Genomic DNA, 21,839 nt, shown 5'->3' with positions numbered 1-21,839 from the left:
CAACCACTCACTATTACAAATGTTATTTTTTATGATACTATTTCTAAAGTGATTCTTTTCATAGTAACAACTTTGTAATTAGTGAAATGAAAAATATTTTTTACAATTAACATTCTAAAGCGATTATTAAAAATCACCTTAGAATGTATATTGGTGGTAATTCTGTAATTTTATGGAATGAAAACTACACGGTTTTATTTAAAAACCGTCTTCATTTACATTCCCAAAATTAAAGTTGTCGTACTTCTCTGTGGCTATTCTTTGCACGTTCTCATTCTCCCTCGACCTCTCTGTCTCCAAGTTCCCCACCACACTTTGTCGTACCTCTCCACAATTGTTCTTGGTTCTCATTCTCCCTCGACCTCTCTCCAAGTTCCCCACCACTCTGCCCTCCCTCGTGCACTCATTGACTCTGCTCTAGCGTGTTTTAAGGCGGTCTCTCCCTCGAGGTCGATTGAAATTCTCCTCAGTCAAGGTCTCCCTCGTGCCGTCATTGACTGAAGCTTATGAGTATGAAGGTTATCGCGCCATGACTATTTGGTAATTGTTCCTTTGAATGTATATTATTGTTTGTGTATTATCTAGCTTATGAGAATCGAAGCTTGTTTGGCATGTGCATTGTCTTCAAAACATTTTTCAGTTCTATTTAGTACTAACTCATTTGACTTATTTAATTAATAGATAAAAATTATTTTAAATATACTATTATTATATTTGTTAATTGCATGTTTGGTCTCTTAAAGTATGAACCATTGTGCGAATAAATTATAGTATAATTGCTTAAAAATAAATCATTTATAAAAAATAATATTTCCTTACAAAAAACTTGAAATTACAATGATTATATTTCTTAAAAATAAATCACTTAAAAAACACTTTTAGGCACAAACAATGGGTCATACATTTATTTATGAAAAAAATATTATTAAAAAAATAAATTATACAAATTTATTTTGTTAATCAAAATTAATTTACAAACTATTTTATTATATTCAATTGTAATTTAGAGTGAAAAATGATAACCATAATGTCTAACTACTTTTAGGATCAACAACTATCATCATAAATCAACACAAAAAATTTTAACATGCTTTTTTCTCATTCACACATTTCTTAACTTATCAAGTAATCATGAACTGTCATCAAAGTATTGAGGTGTCTATATAGTGTTAGTAATCAACATCATAAATATTTGAAAAATTTTATTAAACTCCTTTGTGCCATTAAGTTTAATGTAAGAATATTATAATAATTTATTATTTAATTTAAAATAATCATTTATATCTTTCATCTTTATCAACAATAAATCTTCACACACCTTTATCTTTCCTCTCTTATAAACATTAAATTATCAATCATTTTTTATCTCATAAACATTAAATTAGATTATATATTTATTTAAAAAATAATAAGTGTGGCTGACTCAAATTTACTTAAAAAATAATAATATTTGTTTTATTTAAATGAATTTGAAAAAATAACTATTTTCCAAAAACAATTTATAGTAAAAAGTAATCATAAATTATGTTATTTTTGTGATGTTAACAAACAAATACTTTTTTATTAATTTTTTTAAAAAGAAGTAATCATTTCTTTTAAAAAATTACGTTATCATTTTTTATATTTCTTTGTAGTCAATTGTATATTATATAAAAATAACCGTTTCATATTAATTTTATTTATTTATGCTTATTATGTTCTTGAAATTATAAAAATATTATAATTTTTTATAATACATTTATATTATAATGATAGATGAGAGATGAGAGAGATTGATAATTTAATGTTTGTGAGAGAGAAGAGATGAAGATGTTTGAACATTTAATGCTGATGGAGATAAAAAAATTATTATTTTAAAATTAAGTAGTAAATTACTATAATATCTTTACATTAAATTTAATGATACAAAGAAGTTTCCCAAATATTTATGGTGTTGGTTGCTAATACATTCATACTAAAAAAATTATGTGTGTATATTAACATTCCCCATATATATATATATATATATGATGAAAAAACTAATATTTTTATTTAAAATAATTTATTTATATATATAAGACAAAAACTAATATTTTATATTTAAAATAATTTATTTTATGGATGTTATAGTAAAATAATTTATTACTATAATATCCTTAAATTAAATTATTTTAAATAATAAAATTGGTTTGTTTGTCTTAAATATTTTAGTGTTGATTGTTAATGCATTTTAACTAGGGTGGACATTAGTAATCCATATATATATATATATATATATATATATATAAATTAATTAATTAATTACAACATTATATTTAATACTTAGTTCATACTACATTCGTTATATATATATATATATATTTCTTTTGATTTGATTACTTTATAGGCTTAAATATATTTTTAATCATTTAAATTAAAATTATTTTAATCCTTTAATTTCATAAAATATATACTTTAGTCTATTTTTGGCGATTTAAATTCACAATTTGTGATGATTTTTATTACAGAAGAGATAATTTGTGGTGATTTTTTTGTCTAAATATTTATGGTGTTAGTTGCTAATATACTCATAGTAAAAAAAGTGATGTGTGTACATTAATACCCCCCCACCCCCACACACACAAACACAAACACACACATATATACACATGTAAGACAAAAAAGCTAATATTTTTATTTAAAATAATTTATTTTTTAAACATTATAATAATTTAATAATTAATTTAAAAAAACTTAAAAATCTCTTTTCTAGTGTAAAAATTAAATGTGGAGGGAGAAAAAATGATTTCTCTTGTCTCTCTTCACATTTAATTTTTACACTAGTTTCTTTGTAACTCTCACATAACAATCCATTATAATCTTCCAATAAAAAAATATCATAAAAGAATAGAGGGAAAATGGATTTTTGTTTTTTAAAATTAAGTATTAAATTAGTATAATGTCCTTAAAGTAAATTATTTTAAATAAAAAATATTGACTTGTCTGTCTTAAATATTTGGGTATTGATTGCTAATGCATTTTAACTTGGGTGGACATTAGTAACCCCATGTTAATATATATATATATATTTACAACATTACATTTAATAACTAATTTATACTACATTCATTATATATATACATATTATTCTTTTGATTTGATTACTTTATAGACTTAAATGTATTTTAGTCATCAAAATTAAAATTATTTTAATCCTTTAATTTCATAAAATGCTTATTTTAGTCCCTCTTTAGCGGTTTGAATTCACAATTAGTAGTGATTTTGATTGCAGAGACAATTTGTGATAATTTTTTCTCCAAATATTTATGGTGTTGGTTGCTAATATATTAATACTAAAAAAGTTATGTGTGTACACACACTAATTTATTTTATAAATATTACAATAATTTAATACTTAATTTAAAAAAACATAAAAATATCTTTTCTCTCTCCTCTTTTATGACATTTTTCATTAGGAGATTATAATGGGTTGTTATATGAGAGAAACAAAAAAACTAGTGTAAAAATTAAATATGGAGGAAGAAAAAATGGTTTCTCTTGTCTCTCTCCACATTTAATTTTTACACTAGTTTCTTTGTATCTCTCACATAACAATCCATTATAATCTCCCAATTAAAAAAAATGTCCTAAAAAAGGATAGGAAAAATGGATTTTTATGTTTTTTTAAAATTAAGTATTAAATTACTATAATGTCCTTAAAGTAAATTATTTTAAATAAAAAATATTGGCTTGTTAGTCTTAAATATTTTGGTGTTGATTGCTAATGCATTTTAACTAGGGTAGGCATTAGTAACCCCATATATATATATAAATTACAACATTACATTTAATAATTAATTTATAGTACATTCATTATATATACATATTATTCTTTTGATTTGATTATTTTATAGGCTTAAATGTATTTTTAGTCATTTAAATTAAAATTATTTTAGTCCTTTAATTTCACAAAATACTTATTTTAGTCCCTCTTTGGCGGTTTGAATTTACAATTTGTGGTAATTTTGATTGCAAAGAGACAATTTATAGTAATTTTTTTGTCTAATTTATGGTGTTGATTGTTAATATATTAATGTTAAAAAAGTGACGTGTATACATTAATATCCCCCCGCACGCACATATATATGTATATATAAGATAAAAAACTAATATTTTTATTTAAAATAATTTATTTTATAAAAATTACAATAATTTAATACTTAATTTAAAAAAAACATAAAAATATCTATTTTCTCTCCTCTTTTATGACATTTTTCATTAGGAGATTATAAGGGATTGTTATATGAGAGAAACAAAAAAACTATTGTAAAAATTAAATGTGGAGGGAGAAAAAATGGTTTCTCTTGTCTCTCTCCACATTTAATTTTTACACTAGTTTATCTCTCATATAACAACCCATTACAATCTCCCAATAAAAAAAATTTCATAAAAGAGGAGAGGGAAAATGGAATTTTATGTTTTTTTAAAATTAAGTATTAAATTACTGTAATGTCCTTAAAGTAAATTATTTTAAATAAAAAATATTGACTTGTTTATCTTAAATATTTTGGTGTTGATTGCTAATGCATTTTAACTCGGGTAGGCATTAGTAACCCCCATATTAATATATATATATATATATATATATATATATATGTATGTATATATATATATATATATGTATGTATGTATCTATATATATATAAATTACAACATTACATTTAATAATTAATTTATACTACATTCATTATATATATTATTCTTTTGATTTGATTATTTTATAGACTTAAATGTATTTTTAGTCATTTAAATTAAAATTATTTTAGTCCTTTAATTTCATAAAATGTTTATTTTTGTCCTTCCTAATTTATTTTTAGAGGTTTGAATTAATTGGTGATTTCTACTGTAGAGAGACAAAAATATTTCACAAATTTGAGGAACTAAAAATAATATACCTCTACATTTGAAGGACTAAATACATATTTAAGTCTACTTTATAATATTTTTTATGGTAATAATAATTTGAAATTTTTTTAATTAAATGTATAAATAAATTTACTATAGTGCATATTAATTTAATTAAATTATAAATTAATTAAGAGATAAACTATATATATTAGCAACATACATTTGAATATATAAATGTGTAATTCTTTTGCCAAGTTATTTGAAATATATACAATTATATAAATTTATATTTATTTTAAAAGATCTGAACTAATATTTTTAAACAATAAAAAATAAAACTTTATATGTATATGTGTTTTTAACACAAAAGGAAGGATAATATAGTACTTGCATCTATGAGGCAATAGCAGTAAAATATATTTTGATAATATTTTTTAAAACAAAATTTAACAATATATTAACAATTTTTTTAAAGGTTGAGCAAATGTAATTGATTTGAGTAAAACTAGACTTTTATTTCTTTAAAATGTCTCATTTAAATCTTGTGAATAAAAAAACATTGTTAAAAATAAAGACCCAACAAAAGATTATTAACCCAAGTTATTTAATAGAAAATAATTATTCACAAAATCAATCAATATTTCAATAAATGTTTTGTATGAATAACATTAATTATTTTTCCAAAGTGTCAGATAACTTAATATTTGAATTTAAAGATTAGTTTTTAATTTTTACTATCTCCAGCCCCTTGCAAGAATGCAAGTACAAAATATTATTTTTTATCAACAAATTGTCGGTATTATTATTATTATTATTATTATTATTTTTGTTAATGAAAAAATTTGACTCAACAACTTGACTATTTTTTTTTCCCGTGAATCATTAAACCAACTTTATCTCTTTTACTTAGAACAATCATAATTGTTTGAGTTTCAATGGCCATATTGATCAATTGAATTATTTTCTTTGGCTTCATGAAAGTTAATCTTTTGGTTCTGATCGATCGATTGAAACAAACTCCTCTCAAGTCTCACCAAAAGAAAGAACAACACAATAAGTCAGTCAATAACTGAATATTGGCCAAAAGAAAAAACATTACTAGTATTAGTTTTTTTTAATAGAAAAAAAGGTAAACAACAACAACACTGAAAACGAGGACTGAACAAACTGCAAGACACGATTGATCCTATGCAGACAAACAAATCAACCACAATTCAAGTGGACCCAAACTCATCTATATCGAAAATAAATTAAGAAAGAGAAACATAAAAATGAAGGTCCACACCCCATTGGTCAAAACTCATCAAAACCCTAAACCATCTAAAGCTTCAGATTCAAATCCACCTTCCGCCTTTTTCCGTCTCCGACTCTAAGGGATGACGCCCATTCTACAACCATTTCAATCGGAGGGTTTGCCCTCGGAACTTGCTCCGGCCGTGCCGAACTGGCTGCCTCCATCTGAGACAGAAAATCCACCATTCTCCACGGGTGATTATTCACCCCAGAAAGAAAATCCACTGTTCTCAGTGGCATTTGCTCATCAATCTGACTCGGATAAAGAGATGGAGATCCACCATTCTCCATCCTAGACAGAAAATCCACCGTTCTCGGTGGCTGCTGACCCACCGGCCTTAGGTATGGATGAAAACGATGGTGTAGGATTTCTCCATTTTCAGCAGCGTCATCGAAGGTCCATAACGCTGCTGCTTGTGAGGTTGCACAACCACGAGCAGCGTTACTGTTCATCCATAACGCTGCTAGTGTCGGATCTTGTGGTGTGGTTCTGCTTGTTTTCGGTGGCGGGGTTGAGCGAACCACATCTGCATGGGTTCTATTAGCGTTAATTGGTTGAGATCGCGAAGGAATCACCCTTGCAAAGCTATTGTTAGGGTTAATTGAAAGTGATTGCGGTGGTGGTGATACTAGGGTTGGTGGTTTGGGACCTTGCAGTGGGTGTTTACTTGACGTTTGTTTATTAGGGTTTCGGGGTATGGGATTTGAGCATATTTGGCACTCCGTGGTGGGAGAAGTGACAGCGTCGTCGTCGTTGCTACCGGTGCTTTCGTTATCGGGGATATCATTAACATTTTCATTTGCCATGTTCGAATTTTGGCTGAATTGAAGGGTTTTAAGAGGAATCGGATGACAATGGATTAGAAAGGGATTGCAGAGAATCTCGACAAAGAGGATGCACTTTGTCTATGGCTGTGGCTGTGGATGTGAAAATGAGAGTGTAAAAGTGAAGCTTATATAGTGTGAGAAATTGAGGGTTTTGGACTATTGAGTGAAAGGGAAGGTTGATGAAATTTGGACACGTGTTGAAATTGAGAGAGATGCTTATCTCTTGTAGTTACTGTGGGCGATATCTTTAATTACAATATTTAGTTTTACAATTTAACTAAAACAAGATTTTCTTTTGAGGAGAACTAAAACAATATTATTAAATAGGAATTTTCTTCATTATAAAGATATTTTGGATTCAAACAAAATAAATTAAAGCGCGTTGAAAAGATACAATGAAAAGTTGTAATGTATATTTGTGGGGCAAGAGACAGAGAGAGATGATGCTGTTATTTATTTATTTATTTATTTGCATTTGACCATTAATTATCCTAGTTAATAGTTGTAGATTAATTGTTATTTCTAACAAATGAGATGCATTAGTAAAAAGATCATAGGTACAGTGAAGGCCCTGACCCACTATACCATTATCGTGTATAAAAACACTATAATCCTTCGTTAATTTATTTATTTTTTATCAATTTCCTCCATTAACTATTAAATTTGCGTTTACATATGAATATTCTGAAAAAGAGAAAATAAAAAGAATATCCTAACAATGTAAAAAAAAATTACAGTAACATCTAGTTACAAAATCTCCTTCAAAGTGATTGATTATTTATAATTAGTTGTAAAAAAATTACATGCCAATTAAACTATATAAAATCAAAGACAAAATAATTTAATTTATTAAAATACTTTTTCATCAACAAAAAATGCACTAATTTGATAGTGGTTATATGAATAAAAAAATCACTCCTATAAAATAAGCAATTCCCTCTAGAGAGAATAAAGAAAGTAATATCAATCGCTCATGAAAAAATCAGTGGTTGATATTACATATACATGCGTAAAAAATCATGTATGAATTAGAATATCAATTATTGTTTTCATCAATAACTAATTAAGATGATTTATTTTACCTTTTACTAGAAAAGAGCAAATCCATTTAATAGATGCAAACAACATGCTCAAAGGTTTTACATTTGATTCCTCCTAGTAATTTTTTTGTTGATAATATAATAATAAAAAAAATTGTCATATACTCACAATTATTTGACGTTAACCAAGAGCACCAACTCAATAACAAAGATCTAGCACACCATCCAAAATGTGTCAATTTGGCAGGAAAGCTGTTTAACAAAAGAAATGACAGACCCTATACAACTTTTTTAACCGAGTATCCAGAAGTTTGGATACAATTTTAAAAATATTTTCAATAAGAAAAATATGTATAAACTCACCCATATGTGGACTTCCTTTTTGGGCACCAGGGAAATAAAAGAAGGCAAAACGTCATTTGGGAGCTTAGCAAGCATTGCAGTAAATCTCAGACTCATGTTCTCATCAAGGTAGGGTGACTCATAAAAGGATTCAACGTAGACCTTTTAAAAGTGGCCCTTGACAATCCATCTAACATCCTCCAACTCTTTTACTAATTTTTCGCCTGATTTAAGAGCTAAATTTTGATTTTGTTTGTGCAAATTGTTGGGACAAGAGTCAATTTGCATCTTCCGTGTAAGAACCTTCTGATAGAGGAAATTATCCTTTTATACTAAGCCAATGCCACACCTTTGCAGTAACATCCTCTTACACCAATTATGGGGTTTATGGGCCTAAAATAAAATAATAGATAGGAACCTTATATATATATATAATAAATATTTGAATATGATTTTGATCCTTAATTTGAATTTAGACTATTATTGTTTTTTTTCCTAATTTTGTTATTTTTAGTCTTATTTTTTTAAAAGAAATCCTTTTTAATCTCTCACCATAAAAAATATCACAAATTATGAATTCCAACCACCAAAAATCAATTAAGAGGAATTAAAAAGAATACTTTTTTAAATTGAGATGCTAAAAAAATAAAATTTAGGAGGCCAAAAATAATAGTAACCCAAATTTAAAGGACAAAAAGTATAGCCTATTATAAAATATAAATATATGTTCCATTAAATAAGTAGATAATAATTTTATTAAAATTATACATTTTATTACATACAAATATTTTTTTTTCTCTAAAAAAGGCATACAAATACAAAATATTTTAGGAGACTATATGTACAATTTTTTTGAGAAAATTAAAATTTTGTTAACCTTAATGTTTAGATAAGTTAAAATTAATAATCAAAATCAATAAAATTGAATTTTTTTTTCTCTTCACAATAGAGTTTATTTATTTCTTTATTTTGGCCCCTTAATTCAATCATGTCTTTGCCCCTCAAAACACCCCTGAAGGGTCTTCCAAAAAAAAAAAAATAACAAGCTCACCAATCTCACCCTAAAATAACAAAATAAGGACCAAAGCTCTCTTTATTCCACACTTTTTTCCAATTAGTTTTAAAGGATTTATTTAACTTCTCCCCTAAGCCATACACCTCCAACCTTCCACCTTAATGACACACCATGTACTAGAGACAAAAGATAAGAAGTCCCTATGTTGCAACCTACAATTATTAAACTAAAGTAGCTTTGGTCCTCAAGTACACTGTACACACACCATATCATAGCACCACAGAAAAATGTTCATATATACACCTATTACAGTGCAGTATTATCTACACACTAGGCATATGTACACCTTCCACAAGGCTATCAACTCCTCTAACAACAAGAATCTATCCAACTAACTCAGCAGAATCGTAAAGCCTGAACCAGATTAATATTTTCCTTAGTACAGACACATATACCTATCAAATCCATATCCTTAATAAACTCTTGAAATTTGTCCAGCTCTCTAGAATCCACCTAGAAAGCAACTTGTTTCCTTTCACCTCTTTATTGCATTAAAGTCCCGGCCATAAATCATATAGAGTCATTGAAACCTCATCTTGACATAAGAAAAGAAACTCTTCCCATATCTTTCTCTTACTTGAAAAATTAAATGAGGCATTGACATTTATCACAACACACTAATGACTAGAGGTTTCCATTTTGCACAAAGCCCTAAATACCCCTCTCTAGTAAAGGAATACTTAATACATATTTTAAGGATCATAAATGAACTCAGTTTTTTTTTCTTATCCATGATTCATTTTATTACAACACAAAATTTATCTAAAATAATTCATTTTTCACTTATTCTTTGTAAAGTGGCAAATATGTGGACTGTGTATTTGGGTTTGAACACATCTTTCGTTTTTGCTTATTAAAAAACCTTTTTTTTGGACAACAAATTAATATGTATTTAGAAAAAATGAGTTCTACACTGTACAAGTTGTGCAGTGAGATAATTACATCAACACAAAACATATATATACCCAAATAAAAAACAAAGTCTAAGTCCTCTGTGTATGACCTATCCATACTTTTACTTTCAATGTTCACCCAAAAAACAACTAAGATACTCCTCCAATTCAGGTATGCATACACTGAATTGGATTCAAATACCAATCACAGAAAGAATATGCATTTTGTACTAAGAAATTAAGCTTATGCGGAGCTCCCCTCTTGTTCGGGTTTAAAAAAAATGATCCTACACAAATTTCAAGCTGGATAGGGACACATAAACTTGTTCCACCCATCTCAGGAACACCCTATCTCCCATGTGAAACAATTAGTTGATGAATGAATAATTTATCAACCAAAATATTTATTTATTACTCAACCCAAAATGTTTATTTGAGAATGTTAACTACTACCTTAACATAAGAGCATTAATAAAGAAATTAAAAATAATTTTTAAATGTAATGTTTAATGTTATCAATGTCTTTCTATTATAATTTTAAGAATAATCTTCTATTTATTAATTATTTAACATGTAAAGTTTTTAGAATACTCATTAGCAAATCACGAAGCAGATACGTGTTATTTTTTTAAAAGAAATTATTTGAAATGGAAATGTTCAATATCCATAGAATTTATTCAGTAAATTGGATTGAATTTTATTTCATTAAATAGATCGTAAATAATGATTTTAACAATTTTGAACAGATCCTAAATAATGGTTTTTTTTCTTTATCCATGATAATCAAAACTAAAATTTATCCAGTATAGGAATTGGTTAAGGAGAGTAAAATAGGTTTCCGTCTTACGAAATCTTATTCATGAGACCATGAATGATTTAGATTCAAAATTTAGTATCTAAAATTTCAATTTATATGCTCTAGCTAGTCTCTAGGTGTATATTCTTCTAAAATTACATACTCTTTGTAGCAGAAGCTTTATTACTTCTAGTATCTAAATTTTCAGTTTCTCACTCTCTAAACTATTCTAGCTCAGATTTAATGTTATACCTTCGATCCGGAACATATGTAAAATGATTAGCTTCCCCAAAGTGTTGCCTTTGGCAAACTCTCTTGGATAGGATTTCCACCAAGATCAACTTGTTTCAAAGAATGTGTAGCTTATTGGACCAACAACAATTAACATATTATTTTTTTACATAGGTTGTTGCACATGAATGTGACTTTTCTTTGGAATTAGGGAATGCCCTGAGTCTCAAACCTGTGATGTAATAATCATTGTGGTACAGTAAACATACCATTATACCAGAAACTCAAGTCACTGCTGAACTGTATTGTATATTAACTACTATTTTACCGAGATTTTGCAGCTGCATCTGCATCTGCTGATGCGGTCTACGTACATTTTAAATCCTTAAGCTTGGTTTCTATGTAGTCTTTTCCTAGAATATGTGAAACAACACTACCTTCAAAGGGCTTGGTAAGGGAAAATAAGGTAAAATATAACCAATGGTTCTTGTTGCTCTCTATCATTGTTGGAAACTCATCGCGGCGGAAGAACACACATAGAGCAAGCATTTTTGTCTGGATTTCAATGTGAGCATATTGATCAATTATTGAATTATATTTTCTTTGATCGTTTTGGTTCTGAACGATTGAAGCGAACCCCACTCACGCGCGGTTTGACTAAAAAAGAAACAATAACACAATAACTGAAGATTGAACAAAAGAAAAGCATTATTACTACTAGTTAATACATGGGGGCAAGAACAACACTGAAAATCCGGAATGAAGAACAAACTACAAGACACACACGATCTTATACAGACAAGTTAACCAGCCAACTACTACTACAACCGAAGACGACCACATTCATACGCTGTAATGAAAATAAAGGATGAAAGATAAAGATAACAGTTAATTAATTAATTAGGCCCACATGCACCCCATTAATTGTTAGAGTCGAAACCCTAACCCACCCTAAGCTTCAGGCTCAAATCCACGATCTGCTTTCTCCCATCTCCAAGCCTGAGCGAGGAAGCCCATGCTTTAAGCGTTTCGTTGCTCGGAGGGTTTTCCCTACGAACTTGCACCGGCACCATGCCGCCGGCCACCATCGAAGAGAGAAGATCCAAGGTTACCTGTGGCGGGCGTTTCCTCAGCGTCGGATAGTAGTAGGGATGGTTACAGGGTTTCAGTGGTGGGGGCAAGGGAACCCTTTTTGGAGTGCTTTTTTTGGTACGTTTCAGTGAAGGTGGTGGTGGAAGAACAACCACCTTTGGAACGGGTTTGTGATGTTTTGGTAGCAGTGGTGGTAGTGGTGCCGGTGGTGTCTCGGTAATGCCTTTTCTTTTTGGGAATTGCATAACCATCTTCTCCTTACTCATTTTTGGAAATGCAGGAGTTTTCTGTGACGGCTGTGGTTGTACTGAGTGTAAGATATGCCTATGCTTATATAGTAAGCTTGGTACTATGAGTGAAATAAATGGTGTTTTAGTGAAGATTTTGACGTGTGTTGAGATTCGGGGTGCTGTTTCTCGCTTGTATACGTGCCGGTATCTTGATTTACAAATCACCTCTAACAGAAAAAAATAAGAAGAATTTGATAACGAAAATGAATTTTTCTATGAAAATGAATTTTTCTATGAAAATGAATTTTTCTATGGGTTAAACCTAAGTTTTTTATTAGCTGATTTGTAGAAATTTTTTTATATAAATTTGTTAAAAATTGAAAAAGTATCTATAATTAATTAATAAAAAATTCATTTTAACTTATAGAATTCTTTTTTTTCTTTTAAAAGTATTTTTAGAAAAACTTATCCAAACAGAAAATTAATTTTACCATTTAACTAAAGGATCCGGCTAACCACTGTTATATTGGTTAAAGAATTAAAATAATGAAATATTTATTATAAAAATTATTGAAGAGTATAAAAAAAGTCATAAACATATTAATTTTATACATTACAATTAAAAAAATATTTTGATTTCTTAATAAGTGTCCATGAGCCGTTGGTTACAATTTGACTCAACTAAATAATAAAGAGGCTTAAAATTAAAGATATATGTTATTAATGTGTATAAAGATATTGGAATCTAGCCAAATAAATACATGCTTATAAAAAGACTCGAGGAAGAGGAAAAGATGTAGTGAGAGAAAGAAAAAGACAATTTTATTTTGCATTTGACGCTATCCCAGTTAATTACTACATAGATTAATAATTCTTTCTAACAAAATAACATCCATCATTATTTTGAAACATTTGCATTTTAAGATTACGTCTTTTAATTTTGACCAGCACCGCACAAGAACACACAGAGCAAACATATTTGTTTGAATTTCTATGAGAGATATTGATCATTTGAGTTATTTTCTTAGGCTTCATAATACTCTGTGGTTCTGGCGGATTGAAACAAACTCCACTCACGATCACTCCAACAAAAGAAAAAATAACGCAATAACTGAAGATTGAACAAAAGAACAACATTATTAATTAAAGGGGTGAGAGAACAAACTACAAGACACACACCTATACAAACAAACGAACCACAACCGATGACGACCGAATTAATACAGTGTAAAAAATAAATGATGAAAGAGAAAGATAACAATATAATCAAGGTCCATACCATTGACGGTTAAAAAAATAGTATAAGAGATGCTTATGCTTACTCACAGTGATATTATGTTGTACTATACAACATAAAATTATGTTGTACTATACAACATAAAATTATGTTGAAAAAACCTCTCACAGTGATATTATTTAATTAATTTAAAATAAATATTATTAAATATACCTTAATTATAATGGAATACTTCTTTAGTTCTATAATTTGTCTATATAAATGTGAAGATTGATATATTATGCTAATAAATGGGGCTGTACTGATCTTATCTCATATTTTGTAGGATCTTAATTGGATTAGGTTTAAGTTTAGAAAAAAAAATGAGCCCGTTAAAATTTCACTTTGTTTAAAAATAGATAAACTCATTTCAACCCATCTCATTACACTCCTACGTATGTATATTATTTGATAAATGAATAATAGATCGACTAAAATATTTATTTATTACTCAACACGTAAAATGCTACAATGAAAATGGAAACTACCTCAACACAGGAGCATTAATTACGAAAATAAAAATATATTTAAGGTTATCAATGTCTATCTATTTATTAATAACTTTTAATAAAAATAATTTAATGTTATCAACTCTTATAATTTTAATAATAATCTTCTTTTTATTAATTTTTAAACTATTCTGACAGTGTAAATTTTTTTACACTATCATTAAATTTCATGTTATTATATATTATTCCTTTTAATCCTATTTATAAAATTCAAATTAAAAGTAATCTATGCTTTTTTTATAAGATTCAATTCATAATGTTTTTAAAAGTGTATTAATAGAGAGAAAGAAGAGTATAAATATAAATTTAAGATAAAATTATTGTGATTAATTAAAATAATCACTTTTCTTAATTAAATGAATTAGATAAATGAGTCTTATAATTAAATAAAACAGTTAAAGTATACGCTTGTTAATTCTATGATAATTATATTGATAATATAACTCTTGACTTAAGTAGTAATATTTTATCTTTTTTTACCATGACAGTATAAAATATTTATTAGTTTTGTTAATTATTTATAATTTTCATAAGAAAATATGATTAATGATCTTTAGTCAATCACATTTTTCATTCAAAATTTAGAAACTGAATTTCTTTAAAAGAGATCGTAGTGCCTAATTTTACTTAAACCAATCACATACTAGATTTAATAGGCCAATTAACCAATTTTGACTCCTAAATATCATTTACTAATTAATAAAAAAGTAGGCAAGACTTGTTTCTCCTATGTACTTGAGTTAATTAGAATATGTCCTCTCTATATATATATTGAAACGTCTAGGATGCTAAGTAGCTAGCTAGTAGCTACTCTTATTATTATTATTTTGAAAGGAAAGCTATTATTATAGAAAAGATAAACTTTGACATTCAAATCACGTTCTTGAATAAATTAAATTAAATTAAAAGGGGAGTTAAAAAATAGAAAGCAATGGATTAAAATATTAAAAAAATATGAGCAAAATACAAAAATTCAAAATATTTACTATAACTTCATCAAATCAGGAGATGCATTTATAGACCCTCACCTCTATATAACTTTAAGAAAATTGGTTTTTATTTTTATTTTTTATTAAAAAATAATAATCAATTACCTTAAATTTTATATAGTTTAGACACATAAATAATATTATATATGATATATCTGAATTACCATGGATATTCGTTAGGTATATATATGACATTTTAAATTGTTTTAAATATGTTTAGACACATAAATTATTTTGTTTCATGTTTTTAGTCTCCATAAATTTTGTTTTAGTTTTGATTCTTGTAAAATTTGTAATTTATAAGAACTAAAAAATACCATTAGGAACTAAAATGGTAAAACAAAGTTTTATAAAGACCAAAACAATAAAAAATATTAAAATCATAAAACAAGTATGTTACAAAGACTAAAAACATATTTAATTTTTTAAAATTTTTATCTAAAATTAAAAAAAGGCAAAATTATAAATTTGATTCCCCAATTTGTTTCTAATTTCGATTTTGGTCCCCCTTTAAAATTGTTGACGAATTTTATCCTCTTATTTTATCTAATCACGCAATATTGGTCCCTCAGTCCATAATTGGACGTTGACTGTTACAAAAGAATGTTAACTATCACGTGTCATGTTCTTATTGGATGATGACTGTCATGTGTCATGATCTAATTGGCGAAGAACAATGCATTTCATCTTCGTCAATCAGATCATGACACGTGACAATCATCATCCAATAACAACGTGACATGTGACAGTCAACATTCATTTATAACAGTCAAAGTGTTCAATTCTGGACTGGGGGATCAAGATTGGATAAAATAGGAGAACAAAATTCGTCAATAATTTTAAAGGGAAACCAAAATCGAACTTGGAGACAACTAAGAAGACCAAAAATGCAATTTTGCAAAAAAAAAGTATGTTGATGTTAAGAAAAGTTGGGATCCTCACTCTTGCTTTTGATATCTTGGGAATGTCTAGCCTAAATCTAGTATAAATATTTGCGAAATAAATTTGTTTGACTAAATTTTTGTGATGTATTCTATTCTATCCCAATCTGAGGACAGTAAATTCACGGTTCCCGATAGACGCTGATCCATCTACCTTGTATAGGGATTGCAACGCTGCTCTTGGCTCCACTTCTAGCAGCGCTAAACTGTAGCGCTGCTGGCCGTGGTATGATCACACCGCACCATGGTCGTGGTTATGTTAGGTTTTGACGATTGTGGTAGAGGAACCACTGTTGCGGCAGTTCTAATGTTAAATCTTGTTGGTATTATTAGTGACGGTGGCAACCATAGTTTTTTGTGTGATAATTTTCTTTTATTTGATCTTATTGCGAGTTTTTTCGGGCGTTCGTTTGTTCTAGGAACAGCATGGGGAAAGCTTGAGAACTCTGAATCTTGAGACCCCGACCCGCAGAGGGAGCACACCGATAGAGATACAGTCACGGTTGCTTCCGATACTGCTGCTCTTGACGTTATCCATTTTAGAATTAGGAGGAAAACAATGCTCTTGAAGAAAGAAAGAGTATAGTTTCTCGAGAATGTTGGAGTATGAATTCATCAAATAAAATCACGCATATACACTTTTCCAAGAACGAGAGAGAGAAAGGGGAAAACAATTACAACGGAAATTATTTCCGTTTTTTTATTATATCAGCTAGTTTTTTCTGCCACTGAAGTAGCACGTGGTTAATACTCAATCAACATAATTAGTATGTGGTTCATCATATATGAGAGTACTTATTACACGAGCAATATCTATATCAATCAATAACTAGCTTATTTATTCTATTGAGTTTCACACATCCCCTTAAGCTAGTTTCCTGCTATCAACAATATTCAGCATGCTTCTCTGTTTCTTGAAGGTTTCAGATTTCAAGGACTTGGTAAATATATCTGCAAGCTGATCTTCTGATCTGCAGAACTTCAACTTGAATTTTCCCTTCGCAACTTGGTCTCTTATGAAATGAAATTTGGTTTCAATGTGCTTTGATCTTCCATATGCAATTGGATGTTTGGCTAACTTGATTGCAGATTTGTTATCTACATATAGCTCAACTGGACCTTCTTCTTTGATCTTCAGTTCCTGCATCAAAGTATCAAGCCGCACTGCTTGACAAGCTCCCATTGCAACAGCAATGTATTCAGCTTCGCACGATGAAAGTGCAACCACATATTTCTTCGAGCTCCAAGAAATTGGTGCTGAATCAATTAGAAAAACAAACCCAACAGTGCTCTTCCTATCACTTTTGTCTCCACACCAATCAACATTTGTATAGCCATATAGATTTCTTGTATGTTCACTATGGTTAATGGGCATCAAAATTCCATAACCAATTGTTCCTTACACATATCTTAATATTCGTTTTGCTGCATTGAGATGTGATACTCTAGGCCTGTCCATAACTCTGCTAATCAGACCAACACTGAAAACCAGGTCTGGTGTTGCAGAGATATCTCAATGCCCCAACAATCCTTCTAAACTCAGTAGCATCTACTAAGTCCTCTTCACTATCTCTATCGAGCCACAATCCAGCTTCTGCAGGTGTTTCAGCACTGTTACAGTGTTGCATATTGAATCTATGCAGAATATCATTAGCATATTTTTGCTGTGTGAGAACAATTCCTTCACTACACTTCTTGAATTCAATTCCAAGGAAATATGACAACTCACCCAGGTCAGTCATTTCAAACTCATCCATCAGATTTTTCTTAAATTCATTCACTTTTGCTTCATTATTTCCTGTCAATAATAGATCATCAACATAAAGGCATAGCATCATAATGTCTTCACCCCCTGACTTCACATACACTCCATGCTCAGACCTACATTTCACAAAACCCAAATTGGTCAAGCTCTTATCTATTTTCATGTTCCAAGCACGTGGTTCTTGTTTCAACCCATATAGAGTCTTCCTCAATTTGAACACCTTGCTCTGACTGCCTTTCACTACAAACCCAGGTGGTTGATCAATGTACACTTCTTCTTGTAAATTGCTGATTTTACATCAAGTTGATGTAGTTTCCACCCTCTCAAACTTGCATGTGCCACCACCACTCTCACTGTCTCTAATCTGGCCACAAGTGCAAATACTTCTTCATAGTCAATGCCTTGCCTTTGGAGAAATCCCCTTGCTACTAATCTTGCCTTATACCTCACCACTTCTCCTTTGGGATTTACTTTCACCTTATGCACCCACTTCACTCCAATGGCTTTCTTATTCTTTGGTAGTTCCACTAACTCCCAAGTATTATTCTTTTCTATGGAATTAAGCTCTTCATTCATAGCTTTAATCCATTTCTTATTCTGCATTGCTTCTTCCACTGTGAGTGGCTCAGATTCAGCTAGTAGTGCAAAATGCACTATCTCACCTTCATCATTAATTCCACCATCATTCAACAATTCAAAATCATTTAATCTTTGAGGGACTTGTCTCTGTCTCAAAGATCTTCTTGGCCCCTCAGCACTGCCTTCTCCAGTCTCATTTTCTTGCACAGTCACAGTGTCACTGTCTTCAAGTTGCAATTCAACTTGATTCTATTTTTCTATCTCTGGTGTGACATTCCACTCCCAATCCTTGCTTTCATCCACCACTACATCCCTGCTTATCACTATCTTGTTGTTCACTGGATTCAACTATTTATAACCTCCAGTTGAGTGATATCCAATCAATATCATCATTTCTCCTTTATCATCAAGTTTAGTTCTCAGTTGGTCAGGTACATGTCTATAACAAATAGATCCAAACACTCTGAGGTGAGACACACTTGGTTTCACTCCTGTCCAAGCTTCCTCAGGTGTTATATTTTCCAGATACATATTCACCCCCACCATCCGTTCTTAATATCTCTAAATTCTTTCCACACTGTTTCTCCACTGAAACTTTGAATTTCTTGAATACTTCAATCACATCACTCTTCCTCTTAATCAAGTAAATCCAAAGTTTTCTACTAAACTCATCTATAAATGTAACAAAGTATTTGTTACCTCCAGGAGTCATATGTTGAATTGGTCCACATACATCAGAAAAAACAACTTGCAGCTTCCTCTTGGATCTTGTGGATACATTTTGATTGAATGAGTTTATGGACATCTTGCTTTTTATACATTCTCCACATACACCATTTGGCACCTTGATATGAGGAATTCCTTTCACTATTCCCTTACTCTGTAACCTATTCAGATCAGTGAAGTTTAAGTGACCATAACGAAAATGCCATAGCCATTCTTCCTTGTCAATTGTTGATGCTAAACACTGTTGCACTAGAACATCTAGCTCAGCTTTAAATGTTCTATTCTTTGACAAATTTGCTTTAATCAACAATCTCCTCTCATTGTCATACACCTTCATGGCACAATCCTCCAACACCATCTTGTACCATTTCTCCAGTAGCTGTCCAATGCTCAGAAGATTGCTCTTCATTCCTGGAAGATAAAACACTCAAGAAATAAAGCATTTAGATCCATCTCTCTTCCTGATCATCACATTTCCTACACCTTCAACCTTCATAGTCCTGTCATCAGCAAACCTCACCCTGCTTTTGACAGTGAAATCTATCTCAACAAACCATTCCTTCTTTCCTGACATATGTGTTGAACACCCAGTGTCAAGGAACCAATTATCACCATGATCACTCTCATCCTTCACAGTCACCATATATAACACTTCTTCTATATCTACTTTCTCCTTTATCACTTCTTCCACTCCATCATCACCAATTTCCTCCTCTACTGCCATTAACAGAATTTCCTTCTTCTCATCTTCTTCTTGAGCCAATCTTGCATCAGTGTGGCTTGGATTACTATAGCATTCATCAGCAAAATGACTGTATTTCTCACAATTATAGCATTGAATGTGACTCTTATCAGTTTTTCTTCCTCCTCTTCCACCTCTTCCTCTACCACCTCTTCTTCTATAATTCTCATTGCTATTGTTCTTTTGTTCACTATTGTAATTATTACTAGAGTTTCCTCTACCAGAGTTTGAGTTACAATTGTTACCTCTGCCTTTTCCTCCTCTGTAATTGTTTCTACTTCTGCCACGTCCTCCTTGACTGTCAGACTTCTGTTTCCACTTTCTGCCATGAGTGCTTGTTCAATGCTAGGCTTCACAGACTTCCTCTCATTCATTCGTTGTTCATGTGCTTCAAGTGATCCTTGAAGCTCCTCCAATTTTAGCGTTGATAAATCCTTCGATTCTTCAATCGCTACCATAACATGATCAAATTGCGAATGCACCGATCGTAATATCTTCTCAACAATCTTCTCATCAGACAAAGTTTCACCACACGATTGCATTTGATTTGTCATGGTTTGAACACGAGTGAAATAGGTAGCAATTGTCTCACTCTCTTCCATGCCTAGCAATTCATATTGTCGCCTTAGAGTTTGAAATCGTACTTTCTTCAATTTCTGATCACTAGCGTAGGAGCTCGCGAGAACATCCCATGCCACTTTGCTCGTTTCCGATCTTGCAATTTTCTCAAAAATTGCTTGATTCACACACTGATGCAGAATGCACAAGCCTTTGCAATCCTTCTTCTTCGCATCTCTATATATCGCTTGTTGCGCAGCGGTTGGATTCGCTGGCAACGGATCAAGTCCGTTCACCACCAGATCCCACACATCTTGATAACCGAGGATCGCCTTCATCTTCATACTCCACTGATCGTAACTTCTCCCATCAAGAACCGAAAAGTTCGCCGGAAAGTTTCCGTTCGTCGTTGCCATTGATAAGGTTCCTCACCGCCTCTCGTGTTTTCACTCGCTTACCGTCTCTCGTGTTTAGGTTTCACACACCTCACTTTCAATCGATGATCACACTTCAACAACATGCTCTAAATACCATTTGTTGGAGTATGAATTCATCAAATAAAATCACGCACATACATTTTTCCAAGAACGAGAGAGAGAGAAAGGGAAAAACGGTTACAACGAAAATTATTTCAATTTTTTTATTATATCAGCTAGTTTTTTCTGCTACTGAAGTAGTACGTGGCTAATACTCAATCAACACAATTAGTATGTGGTTCAACATACATAAGAGTATTTATTACACGAGCAATATCTATATCAATCAATAACTAGCTTATTTATTCTATTGAGTTTAACAGAGAAAAGGTTGTCCCTGTGTTTGGAAAATGAGAGCGTAGAATGATGCTTATATAGGGAGGGAGGGTTATGTAAGAGATGGTTTTATAGTGAGGATTTTGGATATGTAATGAAATTGAGAGTAATGCTTATGCTTACACGTGTCAGTTTCTTTTTTGTTGTTGTCGTTGAATAGGTGTCCTTATCTTTACAACTTTTTTTAAAGACCACACTATCCTCCATACATAGTAAACTCAAACAAAAAATAAAAGAATTTAATTTGGTGAAACCA

The 21,839-nt window shown here is 30.2% G+C and overlaps 1 protein-coding gene across 1 annotated transcript; it reads right to left on the bottom strand.

Moving 5' to 3' along the window:
* Nucleotides 1-17,867: 17,867 nt before the first annotated feature.
* Nucleotides 17,868-18,329, bottom strand: LOC114405243 (uncharacterized mitochondrial protein AtMg00810-like). Its single transcript, XM_028367859.1, has one exon. It carries the CDS (start codon nucleotides 18,327-18,329, stop codon nucleotides 17,868-17,870), a length of 462 nt encoding a protein of 153 aa, XP_028223660.1.
* Nucleotides 18,330-21,839: the final 3,510 nt, after the last annotated feature.

The sequence above is a fragment of the Glycine soja genome, chromosome 3 (assembly GCF_004193775.1).
Source record: "Glycine soja cultivar W05 chromosome 3, ASM419377v2, whole genome shotgun sequence".
Classification (NCBI taxonomy): domain Eukaryota; kingdom Viridiplantae; phylum Streptophyta; class Magnoliopsida; order Fabales; family Fabaceae; genus Glycine; species Glycine soja.
Note: the sequence above shows the minus strand (reverse complement) of the source record. Positions and strands in the feature narration are given on the sequence as shown.

Coding starts and splice junctions, on each gene's coding strand:
- LOC114405243 (XM_028367859.1), bottom strand. CDS start 18,329: ATGAAAATAGATAAGAGCTTGACCAATTTGGGTTTTGTGAAATGTAGG.